Source organism: Tupaia chinensis, unplaced genomic scaffold (assembly GCF_000334495.1).
Source record: "Tupaia chinensis unplaced genomic scaffold, TupChi_1.0 Scaffold000687_1, whole genome shotgun sequence".
In the NCBI taxonomy this organism is placed as follows: domain Eukaryota; kingdom Metazoa; phylum Chordata; class Mammalia; order Scandentia; family Tupaiidae; genus Tupaia; species Tupaia belangeri.
In genome coordinates, this window is record NW_006160210.1 from 974,370 (window position 1) to 997,723 (window position 23,354).

At 38.5% G+C, this 23,354-nt stretch overlaps 1 protein-coding gene across 8 annotated transcripts in view; it reads left to right on the forward strand.

The window, feature by feature from the left end:
* EPHA5 (EPH receptor A5) overlaps positions 1–23,354 on the forward strand; it is a 421,001-nt gene that overhangs the window by 14,215 nt on the left and 383,432 nt on the right. For all 8 annotated transcript variants that reach the window (XM_006160483.2, XM_006160485.2, XM_006160484.2 and 5 more), the window contains exon 2: positions 18,761–18,825. In XM_006160483.2, coding sequence (XP_006160545.1) covers positions 18,761–18,825 — 65 coding nt within the window. The remainder of the gene's footprint in view (positions 1–18,760; positions 18,826–23,354) is intronic.

Sequence of the window (23,354 nt, forward strand, 5' to 3'; positions counted from 1 at the left end):
CCAGTATTCTGTTCTTTATTAATGTATGTTTAATGAATGAATATTAGTAAGTAACTTTGTTTCTTTAAAGTTACTGCTTTTAACTACACCAGTTTCACATCATCTTTGTATTGCTGGTGGAGGTAGTATAGCTCTTTAATCTGTAATTAATAGAGTTTAGAAACTTGGTATTATGGAGTCTTATCTGAATTGTAAAACTTAGTTGCCAAATACAAGATTGCATAATTTGCCTACCTACTAGCAAGTGAATACCAAGAAATTTGGCAGTTGGATACTTTACATTTACCAAAAGTACCAATGAGAAGAAATTAGCAAGCTACTAGAGAGCAATTGGTAGATATTATGAGGTTAATATCGCTTGTAATTTAATCAAAACTATAACTTTAAAAAAAGTCTTATATTCTCAGAATTCAATAACTTGAGCCACTATGAGCTACATAAAAGAAACTGTTCTCTTTAAGAATGGTATAATTTTACTTGCCAAGAAAACAATCACTATAAAATACCTGTTTCTCAGTGGTTTAAAGTTCTTGGGAGTGGATGGATTTATTTTTTCATTTGTTCTGTATTTTCTGGATTATTCTGACTGGCACTTTATGAAATACTTATATTTACAACATGGGAGGAATTCTTAATATTGCAGGGAAACTGGTAGGAACTGGATACTATCAACCATGTAAATAGAATAATACTAAAAACATAGATTTATGTGGAAGACAGTGTCCAATATATGATAAAGGGTTTTTTTAAGTACAGTTTGACAAGTGTCTGGTTAATGTACTTAATTAATTATCCCTCCAGGGAAAAGTAACATATTTATTTACTCTAATGATAAATATATCAGAATAACAGATAATTGGTTCATGTTAGATGGCAGTAAACTGTAAGTATTCTTTCAATTGACTCTTTTTCTAGATAGGAGGGATAAAAATGATAACTTCTATGAACATTATTACCACATAAGCTCTTTTAATTCTAGCAACAATCCTGTAATATGATATTACTATTCCAGTATTTGGAAACAGTTCAGTCTTTTGCACTAGGTCACACAGCACATAAATGGACAGGGAAGGAGTCGGGATTATTTGATGCTGGAGCTGTTAGTTATACCACCCCCCCTTGCTAGAGATTTCATTCATCTAACTGTACTTAATATTAACACTTGTCTTTTATTGTTGCATATCATCTTTCAAGGAAGGAATCATGTTTTATAAAGATCATATGCTATATTGGGGCTAACAGGTGGTGTGGTGGTTAAGGTGCTGGATCCCATGTGAATGAGCATGGTTCGAGTTCCAAACCCAGTGGCTTGGAATATACTGGGCATGTGTATGTGCATGGTCTAAAAATCCCAGAGGCAGAAAGAGGAGAAAGGATTGTGGCATGTCCATCCCCCACATGTGGTGATTTATCACTTTTATTCTCTCTCTCTCTCTGGTGAGCACACATGCCCTAAGGAAAAAACAAAAAAACAAACAAACAAAAAAGCTATGTTTCATAAGAAAATCAATTAACCTAAGAATAATAGAAATATATGTATAAGAAAACATGGAAAACTCATATCAAGAAAATCTCACTTCCATGGGGCCAGAAGATGGCGTAGTGGTTACGTGGCTGGACTCCCACATGGTCAATGACAGTTTGATGCCTGTGCCTGGTGGCTTAAAATTCATGCCAGGAGCATGTGCATGCATGCCCAAGATGTTTGAAAAAGAATGGAGGAGAAGGAAGTACAGCATGGCCATCAGAGGGGGTGATTTCTCCCTCTCCCTCTCACTGTCTCTGTGTGTCTCTCTCTCTCTTTGGTGAGCACATGTGCCCTAAGGCAAAAACATCTATTTTTTTCAGAGATTTTTAAATTAGGGTGTGTGCACTTTCCAGGAGAGAGACAGAGACAGGGAAAGCCAGAGGTGATGGCCACACCATAATCCTGGGATCTTGGGCATACATGTACAAACATCTGGTGTGAGTTTCAAGCCACCAGGTCTAGGACTCAAACCAGGTTGGCCATGTGGGAGTCCAGCAACATAACTGCTATGACATCTGCTGGCCCCAGACAAAAACCTCTTAATGAAAAAAAAAAAAAAAAGAAATTCTCACTCTCATCAATGCTAAAGCAATTGGAAAGAGAACTTGAGTACAAGCTTTCAGTTTCACATCCCTCGTTTCCTGGTAGAAAACCTATCAGTTCATCATGCAATATGAAAATTCCAGCTCATGGGAAAGGAAACTGACATTTTTTTCTGACTTTGGAGTTTGAGAGAAATGGGATACAGTGGTGTTTTTGTTTGGGGGTATTGAAAGGTGCCATGAAAAACTGTCTTAATTTCCAAAAATGCAGAACTGATTTTCACCTGGTAGGGTCTTACAGAAGTCATGTCGAAAGTCAAGGACATAACGTTAACAAAGATTTTCAAATCATTTTTTTTTTTTCTTCTTAGCAGCAGAAGCTGAAGACAAAGAGCAGAGAACAGACTCATTGGGTTTCCTGGTTCTGTTTTATGTCCCCCTTACTCTCCTCTGCTTCTGCCTCTGAGACATCTCTTTAGAACCTCTGGGGTGGGGAAAAGCAGATGGCATAATGGTTTCCTCTCTGGACTCCCAACTAGTTAACTGAAGTTCAAGTCCTGGACTCAGCAGCTTAAAACTCAAACCAGGTGCATTTGCGTACACCCCCAGAATCCTGAGAGGAGAATGGAGGAGAAGGCATTGTGGCGGTGCCATCACCCCTGGAGGGTGATTTTTCGCTTTCTGTTTCTCTGTCTCTCTGTGCCTTTTTAGTGAGCACACATGCCCTATAGCAAAAAATCTCTCTCTCAAAAAAAAAAAAAAAAAAAAAAAAGAAAGAAAGAAAGAAAGAAAAAGAACCTCTGGGGCTTTGGGAGTTCAGTTTGAAAACCACTGTATTAAAATATAAAGGAGTGTGTAGAAGATCAGCAGGATATCATCTTAACTTGTAGCTTTCTGAAAATGTAGCAAAAACTATTTTTTAAATATGTGCTCAGTTTCTTTTAAGCCAATGGTTCCTAACCCAGAGGTGCTCACCAGGGCTAACCTCAGACCATTGCTTTAGGTGAGCTGTGTTGGATCCACCGAAGCTCACAGAACAAAAGCTTATTAAAGAAAGTTCTGTGGAAATGTGTCCTTTTAGAACCTGGGGATCTGTAGTTTGAGAATATCAATAGGTGATTCTGATTTTTGCCTTGTTAAGGAACTGTTCCTTAGAACAGAAGTACTCAAAGCAGGACGCATGGACCGTGACTGGTGCCAGTCTGTAATGAGAGCAACATAAAGATGGACACTTAGCTGTTCGAGATGCCTCGTGATTAGACATTGCCACTTGGGCCAGTTGTGCACTAGGTAGATTCACCTCATAGCCCAGTTCTAATGTTGTCTAACTCTAAGTAAGTAGAAGATTTTGTACAGTTTAGAAAGAGACAGTGGATTTAGTGTCTTTTTTTTTTTTTTTTTTTTTAGTACTGCAGATGATTTCAATGTGAAGGATAGAAATAGCACACTTTTAAAAAGGCAAAATGTGTGTGCATGTGTGTGTGTATTTTTTGTACATGCATATATGAACAACTTATATATAACTGATTCAGAAAATGCTATATAATGATTTCTGTTGGGCCAGCCTATGGCATGGTGGTTACGGCACCCAGATCCCACATGGCTAACTCTGAGATTTGAATCTTGGATCCAGTAACTTGAAAAAGATGCTGAGTATACATGCACACATGCCCTCAATACTGAAGGGAGGCAGAAATGGAGGAGAAGGGACTACAGTGAGAATGTCACCCATGGAGGGTAATTTCTCACTGTCTCACTGTGTGTGTGTGTGTGTGTGTGCGCGCGTGTGTGTATGTGTGCATTTAATTTTGCCAGAAGACAAGTGTCCTTGCTGAAGAGAGACAGAAAAAGCATGAAAGACCTCCCATGTGAGATGGTCATGCTGTAATCCCTTCCCTTCCATTTCTCCTTTTGAGATTTTGGGCACACACACACACACACACACACACACATGCATACCCCTAGTGTGTTTTTCAAGATACCATTCTGGGACTTGAATCATGCAGTAGGCCATGTGAGATTCAGCTCATGTAACCACCACTAGGCCTGGGGTGGCCCTGTACATTTTTTATATTAATAAGTATTGCATTAGGTTGCAAATGATAGGGAAAAAAGTAGAACAATGGCTTAAAAAAATAGGAGTTTTTGTTTTTTATTTCCTTTCTTTCTTTCTTTCTTTCTTTCTTTCTTTCTTTCTTTCTTTCTTTCTTTCTCTCTCTCTCTCTCTCTCTCTCTTTCTTCCCCAAACCCAAATTTTTGCCATAGATTGTGTGCACTTGCTGGAGAGTGACAGAAAGAGACAGAAAGAAGGAAAGTAAGAAGTCAACCTCCACCCGGGGCAATGTCCACGCCACAATTACTTCTCCTTCATTCTCTTCTTGGGATTTTGGGCACATATGCACGGTGTAATTTTCAAGCTGCCAGGACTCAAACTGTGGTTGACCTTGTGAGAGTCCCATGCCTAACCACTATGCCACCGATTGGCCTGTGTTTTGTTTAGTTTTAATGCGTGAGAAAGAAGTTCAAAGGTAGATATCTGGTGACTTTGGTTTCATGGCACAGTGACATCAGGACAGGAATCTCAGTGATTCTCTTGGTCTTACTCTTGGGCTCATTGCCTCAAGGATACATGAAGGCTACTGGATCTTCCAGCATCACCTCCAATTCAGAACAAAGATATGAGAAAGAGAAGAACCGAGAGCCATGTCAGGTGATTCTTTCTTTTTCTTTTTTTTTGGGGGGGAGAGATTTTCACTATAGGGTGCGTGCGCTCGGCAGACAGACAGAGAGAGACACAGAGACAGAAAGCGAGAAATCACCCCCCAGGGGTGATGGTCACGCCGCAATCCCTTCTTCTCCATTCTCCTCTCGGGATCTTGGGCACGCATGCACACGTGCACGGTGTGAGTTTTAAGCCACCAGGTCCGGGACGCGAACCGTGGTTGACTATGTGGGAGTCCAGCAACATAGCCATTTCGCTAACTGCTGGTTCCCAGGTGATTATTTCTTATGTTAGGGCAATGGAGCTTCCCCAGAAACTGACTTCCATTTTCTGTTTATATCTCATTGGCCAGACCTGTGCATAAAGGCTACCAGGTTCAACAGAGCCTGAGATCATAGAGACATAATTATTACTTTCTAAGACTAGTCATGAGCTAGTGTCTGGTGTGAACAGGACCCCTAACCACTCCAGACACAAGTGAGATTCTGCTACCAAGGAGAGAGAAAGGATGTGAGTAATAACCAGGCACAAAACAGTGTCAGCAGGGGCCAGCAGGTGGCGTGGTGGTGAAGGCACTGGACTCCAACGTGGTTGATTGCAGTTTGAGTCCTGACCCTGACTCTTTGAAAATCACGCTGGGCACATGTGCATGTGTGCCCCAAATCCCAGGACAAGAATAGAGGAGAAGGAATTGTGGCATGGCCATTACCCCTGAGTGGGTAATTTCTCACATTCTATCTCTCTCTCTCTCTCTCACTCTCTGGCAAGGACACATGCTCTATGGCAGAAACCTTAAAAAAAAGTCAGACACAATACAACAGAAAAGTGGAAGTACTGTTATTTCCTTTATTTCTTTTGTCACATTTTTATAAAAGGACAAATAGCCAACTACCATGGTTATATTTTGATGAATAATCTATAGGCACCAGGTTAACTAGGCAAAAAGGATTACTATTACGTTGATCTTATACCTGTTAAAAATGTATAAGCCATTGTATTTTTAATAGGTTAATTCAAAAATATTTATCTACTATCATGAATACTGGTAACTACTTTTTGATGATTTCTGTTCAGCCACCTAAAATTATGTGACTCAATATTGTACTTTGCTGGCATTTCTGGCTCTATTGCTTTTTATTTTGACTGGTTTTCAATGATGACACATTATTCAAAGGTTTATCATAATATCTTTTTAAAAATTATTCATCAGAAAAAAATCATTAGATAGAGTTTACATTAGAATTAAAATGAACTAAACAGCAAGACTGATATGAAAATAACTCAAGTTGTTAGCAGATATTTGGGTGACTTCACATTTTACAGAAAGGGCTACAGAGTCACCCAGTGGTTTGCTCAGTTTTGGTAAAAGCCATCACCTTAACTAGACACTGTAAGTGTGTTAAAGTTTAGTCTGTTTTAGTGCATGTTCAGACCTAATCATCATTTATCCTACCCCAAAGGCTGGGAAGCTAATGATTATATAGATTGCTTTGTAGTTTGATATATTTCAATCAACCATTAGGAGTAATTAGGAACTGGGGTAAGGATTCATTCAAAACAAAGAATCAGTTTTGCATACGCTTTCTTTTATATTCGGATGGTTTATTATGTTCTTTTTGACATTTAAAGACAAAGAATATTTAGAAAAATACAGGCCCTATTTTGGCCCAGTTAACTCGCTACAACATAATGAATAACAAAATTAAAAAAAATAAATAAGAAAAGAGGCTTCATCATTATTTTCTTGCCTACCCCTTGCTTTCTGGCATCTTTTAACTTACTGTTAGATGTTTGATGCTAAACTGCAGTTCCTCCAGGAAAAATAATCGCCACTCTGCATAGGTAGTGCATCTGCAGATTTCTCTATTACAGAAGATACTGTTAGGGCATTATGGTTGATTGTGTCTTTTGTAACATTATTCACAATTTGTTGATTTATTAAGACTCACTGATATATAGGAGTTATGAGTTTCAAAAAAGTGAGCCTTGGTATTCAGCAAGTCTGGGGGGTGGGGTGGAGGGTGCAATGTGATAAGAGGTAAAAGAAAAAGCTTTGGCGTTGGATAGACTTGGATCGAAATCCCAGCTATGTGCTTATTAGTTCTGAGGCTTAGGCCATTGCTCTATTTTCTTTTTCTCAGCTTCAATTTCCTTATCTGTAAAATGGGGAAAATAATACAACATAGGATATCATTGTTAAAGTGATATAATGCATATTAAGTAGGCACACATGTAATTGTATTGGTGTCAATCATTGGTGTTACAGGTAAAAGAACTGAAGCCTTCAAAGTACAGTCATTTTCTCAGTCACATGGCAGCCATGAGTGCTGATGAGTGTTCTCCGTACAATACATGATTTTCAAAGTGAATTGTGAATAAGCACATTTACTTCAGGTGTCCAGGATTTATAGTATGTGGCTCTTGAAAGAAATAGCTTCATATATTATCTCTGTATAAGGTGGTGTGAAACTAAGCAGACACTGAGAGAATTCTGTGGTGTGAAGATATTTCAGCTTCATATGTCATTTAATGTTAACTTTTCTTTTTGGAATTAAAACAGTATATAAAATTTGATAGGTTGAGTTAGTACACCTGACAAGGTAGCCACTGGAAACCATACGGTATTGCTTCTCATGCAAGGTGTCCTGTGATGGTGGCCCATTGCTCATTAGTCATCCTTTAGCTGCCAGTGGCTTTCTGTGTTAGCATTTCCTAAACACTATACAGACTAAGTAGCGGGTAGTGATTCTGAATTCCTTTTGCCATCTCCCTGGGCTTACTACCTTTCTAGAGCATGTTAGCAATTCATTTTTACTCTCCATTTCTGGTTGATTTTTGCTTATGTAATGGTCTGATGTTTCATGGTCTGAATATTCTACTGCTTGATTTTTAAGAAATAGTGGCTAAAACTGGGACCAGCAGTTAGTGTAATGGCTATGTCGCTGGACTCCCACGTAGTCGACTGCGGTTCACGTCCTGGACCCGGTGACTTAAAACTCACACCGGGCGCGTGTGCGTGCGTGCCCAAGATCCCTAGAGGAGAATGGAGGAGAAGGGATTGCAGCGTGACCATCCCCGCTGGGGGGTGATTTCTTGCTTTCTGTCTCTATATCTCTCTCTGTCTGGCGAGTGCACATGCCCTGTAGCGAAAACCTCTCCAAAAAAAAAGAAAAAGAAATAGTGGCTAAAACTACTTTGTTTATGATTAAACATTACTTTTGGGGTCAGCGTGTGGTATGGTATGTGGTGCGGCTAAATCCTACATAGGTAACTCTGAGTCTCAGCCTTGGTGGCTTGAGAAGCTTGCTGGGTCCATGTGCGTCATAGCTGAAATCCAGAAGGGAGGGAGAGATGGAGAAGTGACCTTGCCCCTTGGGGGGTGCTTGCTTACTCTTCCTCTTTGTCTCCCTCCATTGAGCACTTGCACCATCTGGCAAATTATAAAAGAAAAAAATGTATCAAAATAAACAAGCAAACATTTAAAAATAAATAAAGATGAAAATATCTTGAGACAAAAGCACCCATTCTTCTTCCCAGGGCAATAGAAATAATTTCTTTTAGAAATACTTCAAAGATACATATTCTGCCAGTCCAAGTAATGCAGTTGTGAATGTCATTGAAATTCTGTGAATAGAGTGTTGGTGGTCTGAAGAAATGCTGGAAGAAGAAATGAATCTGGAATGAGAAACATAAGTTTCCAACTTGGCCTCTTAGAAGTTCTATCAGTTAGGATGTCTTTCTCTGCAAATAACAGCAAATCACTTCTCCGTTGGATTAAGCAACAAAATTGATTTTTCTCACATAAAAGCAAGTCCTAAGAGAGGCAAGTTTCAAGTTGAGATGGATTAGCAGTTCTGTGATATAATTTGGAGGCAGATACTTCCCATCCCTTCACGCTGCCAGCCTTGATCTGTAGGCTTTGCTCCCAGGCTCGTCCTCCTTTTCTCTAGGTGGTTGTATGGGTTCCAGGAAATGTAGCCACAGCCAGCCGCTTCCAAGGCAGACAGGGGTGTCCTTTACCAATGTCTCCTACCCAAATCCCCTTCTCTTTCAGATCCCCTTCACAGCTCATTAGACAGGACTGAATCAAGAGTGGGGCATCATAACTGGAACGGAAATAAGTACTTTATTGCTAAAATGGGAAAATAGAGGGAGAGGAAAGCTTGAATGAAGTTGAAAAAGGGCATAGGGATCAATGCTGGGAGAATTTATATTAAAACAGTAAGAACACAATGACCAGGTTTAAAGTAGAGGACTGATGTGATCATGCCAGTGGTTTAGAAAGATATTTTAGGGTGCTGTATTTTGAAGAAATTGTCTAGGATCATGCCTCTCTACTGAAAAAACAGTGAGTAGACTTTTTCAAGTAAAAAATTATCGCAATACTTATAGACTGATTATACTGTGGACTGAAACAGAGCAGGTGTTTTAGGGAGTTATAAATAAGATTTTATTAGAATCAGTAGGGTTTGGTCAGTGATTTAATATGAAAGTAAAAATGTAAGAAGATAAGGCTAAGTTAGATATCTGGATAGAACTAGTTCCATGGCTTCATTCTCACTGAAATAGGGAACATGGGAGGATTTTTTTCCCCCATATACAGGGAAGATACTTTGTTCAGTTTGGAAGAGACGGAGTTTGAGATTGCTGCATGCCATCAATGTGTTAATAATCAACAAGAAATATCATATACTGATAGAAATTTTAAGAAAGAGAAATGGATAGGATATATAGACATTGAGGGTCATTAGCATTTAGCTTATAACCAAAGACTTGGAAGTTTTTTGGTTATAGCTCTAGCTCCTTTAAACAGGTTCTCGCATAGGATATATGCCAATATCAGTTTTAAAATCGATCAACTAACAAACAGAAAATAAACATACTGGGCATTCCCCATCTTTAATAGTCTGAGTCACGATTGGCTCTATAAGTTTGTGATTAATGGAGCTGGATCCCACATGGCCAACAGCAATTCAAATTCCTGCTCTGCCTGGTGGCTTGAAAAAACACACTAGGCAAGTGTGCATGACAAGATGGAGAAATGGGGCAGAAGAGATTGCAGCATGACCGCACCACACTGGGAGAGTGCTTTTTCCCTCATCCTCCTTCTCTCTGTTTGTCTCTCTTGTCTCTCTCTGGTGAGATCACAGGCATTCTGGCAAAAACAAAAAAAATGTTTGATTCAGTATATATGAACTGACTGTAAGACTTTTTTATTCTTTCAAGAAATTCTTTTTTAATTCTGATGTCCTAAGTCAAGAATTTTTGGTGTAGTGTGAGAAGTGAAGATGATCTGATAATAAAGTATTGATCAAAACCAAGGTTCAAAGGGTTGGTGTGAGAAGTGTAGCTTGTAAGGGAATCAAGAAGTAGTGAGAGAGGTAGAAGGAAACCACAGAAATACATTGTCATTGAAGAGCTCAGGGAAGGTTTTTGTACAGGGAGTTCATGGACAAACGCAGGTGAAAGACAAGACAAATTAGGAGGTCAGAGCTACATAGCTATCCTTAGCGAAGTTGGTAACAGAAGTTTTGGTAGAATAGTGGGGGATGAAGCCAGATAATGATGAGTTAGGTGAAGAATGAGGAGGATGTGAGGAAATAGATAGGGATGTTGACAATTTATTCAATAATCTGAGTCACAAAGAAGACAGAGATAAGGTAATGTAAGGTTTATTTCTGAATATAGTTTACTTAAAAATTGTACAAAGTGCTGGGCCAGCAGGTGGTGTGATGGTTAAGGCACTGGATCCAACATGTCTGACACTGTGGTTCGAGTACCAGTCCTGGTGGCCTGAGAAACATGCTGGGTACATGTGCATGCATACCCAAAATCCCAAGAGAAGAATGGAGGAGAAGGGAGGGCAGCATGGCCATTCCCCCTTCTCTCTCTGTTTCTCTCTAGCAAGTGGACATGTCCTATGGCAAAAAAAAAAAAAAGAGAGAAAAAAAAAGAAAAATTATATAGGATGCTTATGATTAATGTTCATGAGAAATAATTATCAAGATGGGTGTGTCAAGTAATATAAATGGCCTATCTGAGGCCATTGGTAATTTAGAGTGGAACTAGTCTCTTTGGTTGCACAAATTTTCTTAAGCTGTGTTCAGAAGTCATGGACCATGTGCAAAAAAGTTAGATTTACCCATGATTAGGTTTTAGTTCCTGGCCTCTGGATATTCAGGGAGATAGGTGGTTGTAATAAAGTGATCTTATGACCAGGTCCTAAGTGGGGAACTTGACTACAGGAAAAAATAGCCTGTTATAGTCTGTTACTGAAGTCTGTTACAGTTTCATACTTTCTTCCTTTTTAATTTCCCTGCTGGGGCTCTCAGCAGGACTGCAACTGTGGTGTTCTGCTTGAGCCTCTAGGTCTGATCAACTGATGGAGTGAAAGACCGTGAATGAATTGTCTAGTAGAGCACCTGACACCACACAGTAAACACACAATAAATTTGTTCCACACATTATTTATTTATTTCTAAAAGCAAAACAAACAACAAAACACACACACACACACACACACACACACACACACAAAGTAGAACTAAAAAAACTGAGCAAACTGTGTCCATGGATTGCACAAGAAATGAACACTCTCCCTCTTTTTCTGTGGAAAAACAATTGGTTATGATTTCTGTCTTCTAGTCCAGAGATGCCAGAAATGTAGGTAACACCCCAAAACCTATAAAATATTTTTTGCCAAATTTACAAGTTTAATTATCCAGTGAGAAGCACGTATCCTCTTTCTCTACACTCCATTTGTCAACTGCTCTTTGTTCCCTGCAGCAGTAGTCAAATGACAAAATTTAGCCTGGAAGCAAGAACTCACATCTGTGCAGAATGGGACCAGGGAGAGAGGCTAGACAGCCTTGTATCTGGGGCTTGTTCCACAGATTAGTAAAATGTGCATTGTAATTGAATCCAGTAGCTTTTCTGAAACTGTTAAATGGAAAGCAACAAGCAAGCACCCTTCAAAAGTCTACTGGATGCCACGGGACTGATTCAGTGCCTTTAGAGAAAGAGAATGCCATCCTATCTGCGGTTGATCCTAATCAGTCTCTCTTCATCCTATGGTGGGGATTTGTCATTGTTTTTGTTATTGTGAAGATCACATTAAAAAATATAAAACAACTTCGAAAGACAGAAACATTGTAAGAGTGGGAATACGCCTTGTGGTTCTCGACTCACATTCGTGCCATCAGTGATAACACGTTCTCGTGTGGCTTTGTTCCCGGGTGGTGGTGGGGTCAAGTGTCCTGTCTGTCTGTTGACTCTTCAAAGTCTGAAAGCACATTCATTCTTTTTTTCCTTTTTTATTTTTTTTTTAAGAGAGATTTGGCTATAGGGTGCATGTACTCACCAAAGAGACAGAGAGAGAAAGAGACAGCAAGCAGGAAATCACCTCCCCCTAGGGGGAATAGCTACACTGCAATCCCTTCTCCTTATTCTCCTCTCAGGATTTTGGGCACACATGCACATGTGCCCAGCGTGAGTTTAAGCCACTGGGTCCAGGACTTGAACCGTGCAAGTCCAGCGATGTAACCATTATGCTATCCACTGGTCCTGCACATTCATTCTAACGTGTCTTTTTCCTAAAGAATCCAATACCTCTTCCTCTCTTAATGATTACTTGTAGCAAGATGTTAATGGAAAAGCAGTGGGGTCAAAGTGATGTACAGCAAATTATGAATGTTTTAAGTTATAATCATTGAAGAACATATTTGTATTATTAACTCATTAGTCTCTAATTGTTAGAATGTGTGTATTTGAGCACTTAAGAGTCTTTATGCGTATTCCATTTTACTCATTCTCTTTTCTCCTTGTTCCCCTTGAGTCCCAACAAAAGTAATGAGCTAGTAGTTCTACCTTTTCTAAAAGTAAATTTGCTAAAACCTTTTCTTTCTCCAAGAAACTGTGGAGGGGCTGGTGGTACTACAGTAATTTAATCCTCACCGATGAAGCTGAGGACTTATCAACCCACATGGGCAGGAGCAGGGTCCATGTCCTGAGGTCCTCGTGTACACAGCAGGACACATGCACGTGTGTATACTTGTGACCCGGCCGGCTGAGCCTGGGGGTGGATCATGGTTTGAAGACCCCATCGGTGTCTGTTGCTCTCCCTGTCTCTCTCATGGAAAAAAATAACCTTAAAAAAAAGCAAGCATTGTAATTATCAATGTGTAGTAATTAGATTAAAGCCTACCTGGGCCAGCCCATAGCTTGGTGTTTAAGGTGGCTGGATCCTACATGGCCAACTGCGAGGTTCAAGTCCCTGATTCAGGAACTTGAAAAGCACACCGGACACTGTGTGTGTGTGTGTGTGTGTGTGTGTGACAGAGAGAGAGAGAGAGAGAGAGACCAAACCAAAAGGAGGGAGAAATGAGGGAGAAGGGATGGGACTGTGGAATTACCACTCTGAGGTTTTTTGTTTGTTTGTTTGTTTTTTTGGTTTTTTTTTTTTTGCTGTCCCTCTGTCTCTCTCCTGCAGACTCACACACCTTCTAGCAAAATTCCAAAAAACAAACAAACAAAAAACGTACACGTAAGGCTATTTTGAATTAGCTTTTATTATAATCTGTTATTGATTGGGAAGACAATTAAGTGGCTTTTCCTTATTAAAAAGTTTCTGTGTAAGTGAGGCTTCCCCCTCTATATATTAACCTTAGGAGTTTTCAGTAGAGTACATACTCAGTGACCTCTGTAAACTTATTCCTCTTGGAGAATCACACTTCTTAATTACTGATTAGAATACGTACAAATATGCCCGTCTTCATAGTAAGTATGTAATGACAGAGGGAAGGTGACCTTAAAAACTGTCTCTCAGTTTAATCATAGGGCACTACTTTAAAATATAAATAACAGAATAAAAACATTTTCTATAAAATTTTTGATAACTAATTAACGTCTTCCAGAGTAGCTGTGGTATCAAACATTTCCTCTAATTATATTCATTAGTGGCTTCTCCCGGACAAGTTTTAATTAAGTTGTACCATGAAGATCAATACTCATTGTGTATTCATTGCAATTTACAACAAGCATATATACTGTTCAGAACAATTTAATTACTGTAATTGTAGCACAGAAGATACTAAGTGACTGTGCTCCATCACTACCAATCCCCTTTTTAATAAATTTCGTAATGAAATTGGGAAATGAACTTCTGAAATTCACACTTGTATATACCCTATGTCCAAACTTCTGCTTTTTACACAGCTAGCTTTTTACCTTTTTATGTTTCTATTTTTTTAATGTGACGAGTAGGGGAAATGAAGGTATTAAAAACTTCAGTGGCAGGGTGCTTTTACATGTATGCCATCATGAATTTTGAGAAAGTATTAGGGCATAAATAAGAACACCTATAATAATTATATGGGTTAGAAGAAAAATAGGGATGTTGTGTAGTTATACTACTCTTTCTTTATTCCCTAAATAATACTACAATTATTTCCATAAATATGGGGCAATATTTGGGTTTCTAAGAAAAGCCTGCAAGTAGGCTGACTTCCATTAATGAAGATCGTGCCGTTGACATACTGTGCAATGAATTGCGGAAGTAAAGGTTTTCTGGTACCATCAGAGGTATGGAATAGGGCTTGTTGACTTTGGCTAGTAAAATTTGGGCCACGTAAGTTTTTCCTGGGAGACCGTGCTGAGCATGGCAGGATATTTTAGCCGCATGCCTGGCTACTTCTCACTAAATACCAGTAAATACTTCCCTAGCCCTCCAGTTTTTACAATAAGAAACGTCTCTAGATATTATCAGATGTCCATGTTGAGAACCACGGAGGTATGCTGATTCAGCCACACCCTCCTCATCTGCCCACTGACCAGATGATCCACTTACAAGGCAAACGGCTATTCAGCTGTTCTGAGCTCAGACGGAGCTCACAGGCCAGACTCCAACGCCGTATTCTTTCAGGGGACAGCCCAGTTCTGTGCTTTCAACTCTTTAGAGATAAGAATCGGGTGCAGATAAAATATTCAGTAATAGTAACTCACTCCGATTTAGAAAAAGGAGGGTAGGAGATGGCTGCCTGATAAAGGTAGTTTGTAAAAGATGTTTTGAAGGGCACAGGGAGAGTTAGGAATCAGCAAGGGAGAAGGGCATTTAGAGACAGCTAAAGCAGCTTGTTCAAAGCCTAGAGGAAAAAGAAAGATACAGTATAACATTTTCATGTGAATTTTAGTTATGTTCTTGGAGCCATAGCACCCTAATTTATTCTATATTATATGAACAAAATTATAATATAGAAATCTACAAGTAATTACCTAAAACACAGAATTTTACTTTTTTACTCAGTTTCCAATTTAGCAGTGATCTATGTAAATATCTTCGTTGCTTTGAGAAATTTATGAAATAGTTGGTTTCCAGAAGGCAAACAATTTTAGAAGGTAGTGGGACGTGCCATGTATGTATTTCCTATAAGCCTCCTGATCTGTTTATCTGAAGAAAGCCTTTTGACAATAACACCAAGTTCAGATTACTGCTGTGGTTTTTCTCAATATATGCCAATATTGAAATCTTCCAGTAAGTTGTCAGAGCAGCCAAGTAGTTTGAGGGCATTCATTTAGTTCTACACATACATCGTGTAGCCAAAAAACTGTAAGAATCGTCCTTTAAAGTGAAGTTAATTCAAGTGAGGCTAACTAAGGTTTGAAAAGATATCGGACATTCTGCTGGTGATAATATTTCCAAGCCACGCATTGTTCAGAGGTCAGGAAGGAATGCTGTGTTTCTCATGGCAGGCTGGTTATGAATTCCTAGAATTCCTACGCACATCAGGTTGCCACCGCAGGATTCGGGTCAGTTGGGTGGCCATCATCGAACACCCTTAGCGCTCTGACTTGTTCCACTCGGTCTAATCTGTCCAGATAGGCTGCTGCTCAGTTTCCAAGGTGAGTCAAACAAATCATTAAGATGAATAAACATAATGATTTAGGTTCGGCACTCCCTGGGTATTTAGTCATGTCTAGACACAGCCCTCGTGTCCCAGAAAAACTAAAATGAGGACAAGGACATTTACATTTCATGTGACCCTATTCCCATGAAAACTAGAAAAGCCAACAATAGAGTAAAACGAAGAGCGTGGATCTGACTCAAAAATGAGAGAAGCGTGACTGGCAGGATGTGCAGTCACTGGGTAGTAGAGCAGTGTGGGTTTGTTTGCCTGACTGTGATATTTTAAATGCTGGCTTGTCACTTAGATCATCATTCCACTAAGAAGTTAATAATTTCACAGATTACTTATTATTCCATAAAGCCAATATGCTGTGAGGAAGCTAAAGATGATACAAATATTAGATGACATGCGTTTCTTTGTAGTTAAAGAGCTCAGAAATTAGGGAGAGAAATGAAGAAATACATAGACAACTTTCATGTGTGTGTGTTTCAGCATATATTTGTATCATCTGCAACTCTAAAGTTAATTGATTGATTGATTTTAGATTTTTGCCATAGGGTGCATGCAGCACCACAGAGACAGTGAGAAGAAAAATGAGAAATCACTCCCCAAGGAGAATGGTCATGCCCCAATCCCTTGTCCTTCATTCTCCTCTTGGGATTTTGAGCAAGCACACACATGGCATGACTTTCATGTCCGGGACTCAAACCACTGTTAGTCATGTGGGAGTCCAGCACTTAACCACTACACAACCTGCTGGTCCCATTAAGTTGACTTATTTTAATGTTCCTAGTATTATTATAGGCTTTTAACTTGGTTTATAAGCTATATATCTATCTACAGATGCAGTTTTGTCTCATTAATTTGTGCTAATATGGACTAAAATGGTGGATAATAAAGGTTAAATGTATGTAATTTCTATAACATGTAGAAAATGTCCATTTCAGTGATTCTGCTTTCTTTAGTCATACTAATTTTTACCTTATATTTTCTTATAAAGTCTTGCAGCATATTTCCCAATATTTCAGCTGTTACTTCTTTAGTACCCTAGGATTGTACTTGTAGATAGGGTATCCCTTTAGAATTACTGGCATTTCATGGAAGTGGCTCTTGACTGTATAGTTTATGGAAGCTTCGGTACTGCTGACCAGGGATAATTTAGGTGTTTCTCTTTTGGATCCATATGTCAGGCTCATTTGAAGTGATTCATTTGCAAGATGGGCCCGGTTGATCCATATGGGTTAAATATATTGGGTCATTGGAAATGTCACGACATATTTTTCTATACAAAAATCCTTTATGACTTTTAGGATGATCCAATAATAGGTTGGAATGATGATCTTTAAAGCACTTAAACTGGACAGTTCTCTTTTTTAAATTACTTTTTAAAAATTTACATTTAGTCACAGTACAGCTTTAAATTGTACAAAGTTGTTTTCCTAGCATGTGTACAGTGCAATCAGTCAAGTACGTTATCATCAACAGATAACTTCTATTTTTTTGTGTCTGATAAAGGCTTCTCTCTCCTTTTTTTTCTCCAATCCCCTCTTACCCTCCTCCTACCTTCTCCATATTGTCTTTACCATCCACAGTTGCCTTGCCTGCCACCATACCTTCCAATCTTTCAGGTTCTGCCATAGAGTACAGACATTTGGTATATATATTAAGGGGAGACATACAATGCCTGTCTTTCATAGTCTGGCTTGCTTCCCTTAATGTTAAATCTTCCACCATATTTGTCCACCTTGTATCAAGTGTCCTTGTCTCGTTCCTTTTTATGGCTGAGTAGTATTTCACAATATATAAATACCACAATTTTTTTTTTTTTGGAGAGGTTTTTTGCTGCAGGGTGTGTGCGCTCGCCAGACAGACAGAGAGAGACATAGAGACAGAAAGCAAGAAATCACCCCCCAGGGGGGATGGTCACGCCGCAATCCCTTCTCCTCCATTTTCCTCTCGGGATCTTGGGCATGCACGCACATGCACCTGGTGTGAGTTTTAAGCCACCGGGTCCGGGACATGAACCACGGTCGACGACGTGGGCGTCCAGCGACATAGCCATTACGCTAACTGCTGGTTCCCAATACCATAATTTTTCAAGCCATTCATCTGTTCTTGGACATTTGGGTTGATTTCATGTCTTAGCAATTCTGAATAACATTTCAATAAGCATGCATGTTTTTTAAAACTAGTTTGATTTTCTGAGGACAGTATATAAATATCGTGTGTGTGTGTGTGTGTGTGTGTGTGTGTGTGTGTATGTGTGTGTGAGAGAGTGAGAGAGAAAGAACTTCTGTTTCCATACTCATCTATGGCTTCCTTTTGTAATGCTAGTATTCAGACTTCCATCTTGAGAGTTTTCAAATATCAGGATTTCCTGACGAAATGCATCTGACACTTCTATAGGAAGTACATTTGAAATGATGGTTATATCTACCTAGAGGAATGCAGTGGACTCTGGGAATGCAGTGGACTCTTAACTGAAGCAACAGCCACAAGAATTGCTACAATTGCCTTGTCTTGGTTAAGGGTGTGTAGATTTATTTCTTAATTAAACTTGTAATTTGGATTACAGATTTCGGTTAATACCACGAAAAATGTTACAAGCTTGGGAATAGTTTATTGCTGCTTAATGTAAATTATTTGTTAATTGCCTCATAATAGCTTTCCAGAAAAAAATAAAATGTGCTTAGCTCGAATTTTATGGTTGCTACTTAATCCCAAAACCTAGAGTCTTTGACTAAAGCAGTATGAAAGGGCCTTTCATTTTGGGGGACAGTACATTTTTTTCTTTATTTTATTATGCTTTCTTTATTCTTATTTGGCAAAAAAATAAAAGCATTTTGGGTAATGGCTTGTTTGTATATTTTTGCTGTAATTGTTCTCCAGTGTTTATCACATACTCTCTTGCATCCCAATAATATTTTCTTTAAATCATGCTTCTTGTATTCATCAAATAAGAGGTTAATCTAATTTCAGTTTTGGAAACAATACACACTTCTAATAGCAATCAAAACAAGGATATAGTTACATATTTTGCTAAGTTTTTACGTTCTTTCTCTTTCAGTGAATTTATTGGATTCACGTACTGTCATGGGGGACCTGGGATGGATTGCTTTTCCAAAAAATGGGGTAAGTTTTTATAAAATTTTCTCTAAAATCTAAGCTACATGCATAGGCATCATATTGTATGTCATTCAAGAGGAAAATTCATTTGATGTATTTGTTGTTGGTGGGGTGAGAATATATGTGTGTGTGTGCTGGGTGGGTGGCAGGTACCTCAAATTAGCTTTGGCAGGGCCAAGGGAATAATCAAGGAGGAGTTTTACTGACTAAATAAGAAATACATTATTTTGGTCTGAATTTTACCAAAAAAAATGTGAAGATTCCTTCAACACTCAGAAAAATTTCAGATTAAAGCAATCAACAATTACGTGTGTGTGTCAGCACATGGCATGGTGGTTGGGGTGGCTTGTTCCCACACGGTGACTGCATGGTTTGAGTCTCAGACCCAGTGGTCTGAAAACCATTCCAGGCACACGTGAATATGCATCCAAACTCCCAAAAGGAGGAGAAATGGAAGAGAAAGGATTGCGGTGTGACCATCCCCCATAAGCGTTGCTTGGTCATTTTCTCTCTCTCTGTCTCTCTCTGGCCAGTGCATACACCCTCTATTAATTTTTAAAAATGTTTTTGCATCTAGAGATATAATGTTAAGAAATACTGTGAATAAATTTTAAGATATTATAAGCGGGACCAGCAGATGATGTAACGGCTATGTCGCTAGACTCCCACGTAGTCGACAGCAGTTCGAGTCCTGGACCAGGTGGCTTAGGGTGCATATGCGTGTGTACCCAAGATCCTGAGAAAAGAAGGGATTGTGATGTGGTCATCCCCCCGGGGAGTGATTTCTCGCTTTCTGTCTTTCTGTCTCTGTCTTTCTGGCGAGCGCACATACCCTATAGCAAAGACCTCTCTAGAAAAAAAAAAAATAGGTATTATTAGGTTGTCTAGAAAGCCATGATTTATTTTTCTGTTTTTCTAAGCAAAATGCATCAAGATTTTCCTAACAATGAAGAGAATATAAAGGTAAGAAAGGCAAGAAAAAAATTGCATTGCCTAGATACAGCCAGTGTCAACAGAATTGTCTTTCCATCCATTCCTCTTTTATCTTTGGTATACTCTTCCCTTTTTCCTTTCCTTTCACCACCCTCCCTATCTTTTCATTTCCTTTCCTCTGTTATCACCCCTATACTCATAAATGTCTGGCTAAAACCTATCTGTGAGACCACCCTACAAGTATATTTTGTACTCTACATTTTTTCACACACACAAGTGATTTATTGAATAAATATTTTAAAATGCCCTCTTTGAGAAGATGGCTGGTATCTTGCATTGAAATTAATTTTTTAGAATCCTGAGAAAATATGTGATACTCTCTTTCAATTGAGTTTTGTGTTTTTCTCCCATTTCTGTTCAACAGTTATTCTGAAAGTACATTGGAAGAGTTTATCTTGGGAGTATAACTATTATATTGTAGTTGCTCTTGCAATTAGAGATTTTTTGGGGGAAATTTTGTATATAATTTCTGTGTAAAACACCGTTGATTTTGTCATAAAAAATTACTCTGGATAAGGAATGCTTTTTTCTAATCATTCTAATAACTTCATGCTCCCCCCATTTATTATCATTATTATGTAGTGCTGAATTTGTTCAATTTTTAAAAATGATTGCTATCTTTTTCATAAATTTCCAAATGTCTTTATGAATATTTTTTTTCTCACATAGCTGTATGTTATGCTAATATTAGAGAAAGAATTTAATTCTAAAAAGTATGGCCTTTGTTCAAGTGTGAGAATACAAAATACAGACTATTTTGTATTATGTCACTCCATTGTAACAGTAAAGGAATTTTTAAATTATAGTTGAAAGAAGATGAATATTGTGAGTATATACCATTACAAAAAGAAATATATAACCTTTTACTCTATTCATACACTATACTATTTATGATTAGAGAAGCAATATAATTAGGTAATATATAGTTTATCAGAATAATGTCAACAAAAATCCTGGAGTAAGGATCTCCAGAAATTTTCTTCATAATAAAACTCATGGTGAGACTGGAAAAAAAAATAATCAGAGTCAACATTTTTAGAACTCTGAAAATCAACCAAAATCTTTACGTAATCTGTTTATTAGAACATTTATTACTCTATTTATGAAAACATTTATTTTTAAAAATGACTTGATCTTGTAGTATATCAAGATTTTCGGCATTAAAATTTTTTTTGGCTAGACAGTACATGCACTTGCCACAAAGAGAATGAGAGGGAAAAGGAGAAGATACCCCTCCTGATGAATGGTCACGCCAATCCCTTCTTTTCTCACTTCTTTCAGGATTTGGGACATACATACACATGTGCCCAGTATGTTTTTTAAGCTTCCAGGTCTGGGACTCAAACCATGTATTTGGCTATGTGGGGTCCAGCTATCTGAACCACCAGGTTTATGCCATTTTTACTTATACCATGTTTATCTCTCTGCCTCTTCAACTCTGAGGTAATTTTGAAAAGCCAAAAAAATCTGCCATCATAGTGAAAATCAGTAATTTGGTGAATACTGGAGAGAGCAAAATGAGTAGAGGATTCTTCAAAGCCTCAGTTGTAGAAAATTGTCATCATTTCACCTGCTAGCTCTCTCCAAGACTAGGTCTTAAGACTGTCTTGATATGAACTGTCTTAAAGCTCTCCCAGTCTAAAAGACTCCCCTCTCCCAAGTTATCATTTATCAAAAATAGAGGCAATTGCCTAATTTTTCTTCCATCTGAGGGAGTGGATAAAATGTGGGACAAATAATAGGCTAGCTAACCAAAACATTTAAAAAGAAACACTGAAAAATGTAAAGTACATGAAGGTTTTTTAAAGAGATGTTTGCTATAGGGTGCATGCACTTGTGACAGAAACAGAGAGAGAGAGAAAATGAGAAATTACCCCCTCAGGGGGATGACCCTGCCTCAATCCCTTCTCCTCCATTTTCCTCTCAGGCTTTTGGGCACATCTGCACATGTGCCTGGTTTGAGTTTCAAGCTGCCGGTCCAGGATTCAAAAGACCAAGAGCCATGTGGGAGTCCAGCGCCTTAAACACTATGCAGCTTGTTAGTCCCATATGAAAGATTTAAAATACTCCAACATATTTTTGAGGATCTAGAAGGCTGTGCAGATATGTGGGATTTGTACATCCCCAAGAATATATGCATGCTCAAAAAAGACCTGAGGGAAACCTCACTTTCAGAATAATGTCAACAAAAATCCTGGAGTAAGGATCTCCAGAAATTTTCTTCATAATAAAACTCATGGTGAGACTGGAAAAAAAAATAATCAGAGTCAACATTTTTAGAACTCTGAAAATCAACCAAAATCTTTACGTAATCTGTTTATTAGAACATTTATTACTCTATTTATGAAAACATTTATTTTTAAAAATGACTTGATCTTGTAGTATATCAAGATTTTCGGCATTAAAATTTTTTTTGGCTAGACAGTACATGCACTTGCCACAAAGAGAATGAGAGGGAAAAGGAGAAGATACCCCTCCTGATGAATGGTCACGCCAATCCCTTCTTTTCTCACTTCTTTCAGGATTTGGGACATACATACACATGTGCCCAGTATGTTTTTTAAGCTTCCAGGTCTGGGACTCAAACCATGTATTTGGCTATGTGGGGTCCAGCTATCTGAACCACCAGGTTTATGCCATTTTTACTTATACCATGTTTATCTCTCTGCCTCTTCAACTCTGAGGTAATTTTGAAAAGCCAAAAAAATCTGCCATCATAGTGAAAATCAGTAATTTGGTGAATACTGGAGAGAGCAAAATGAGTAGAGGATTCTTCAAAGCCTCAGTTGTAGAAAATTGTCATCATTTCACCTGCTAGCTCTCTCCAAGACTAGGTCTTAAGACTGTCTTGATATGAACTGTCTTAAAGCTCTCCCAGTCTAAAAGACTCCACTCTCCCAAGTTATCATTTATCAAAAATAGAGGCAATTGCCTAATTTTTCTTCCATCTGAGGGAGTGGATAAAATGTGGGACAAATAATAGGCTAGCTAACCAAAACATTTAAAAAGAAACACTGAAAAATGTAAAGTACATGAAGGTTTTTTAAAGAGATGTTTGCTATAGGGTGCATGCACTTGTGACAGAAACAGAGAGAGAGAGAAAATGAGAAATTACCCCCTCAGGGGGATGACCCTGCCTCAATCCCTTCTCCTCCATTTTCCTCTCAGGCTTTTGGGCACATCTGCACATGTGCCTGGTTTGAGTTTCAAGCTGCCGGTCCAGGATTCAAAAGACCAAGAGCCATGTGGGAGTCCAGCGCCTTAAACACTATGCAACTTGTTAGTCCCATATGAAAGATTTAAAATACTCCAACATATTTTTGAGGATCTAGAAGGCTGTGCAGATATGTGGGATTTGCACATCCCCAAGAATATATGCATGCTCAAAAAAGACCTGAGGGAAACCTCACTTTTCATGTCTGACTTACCTCGAGGCTCTGCACTAGCATAAAGTGGATGTGAAGGCATGCTTTTTAATTACTTAGTTGAATATTAAAGGAATATTTCAGCATGCACACAGAGTCTTTGAAAAGATGAGAACA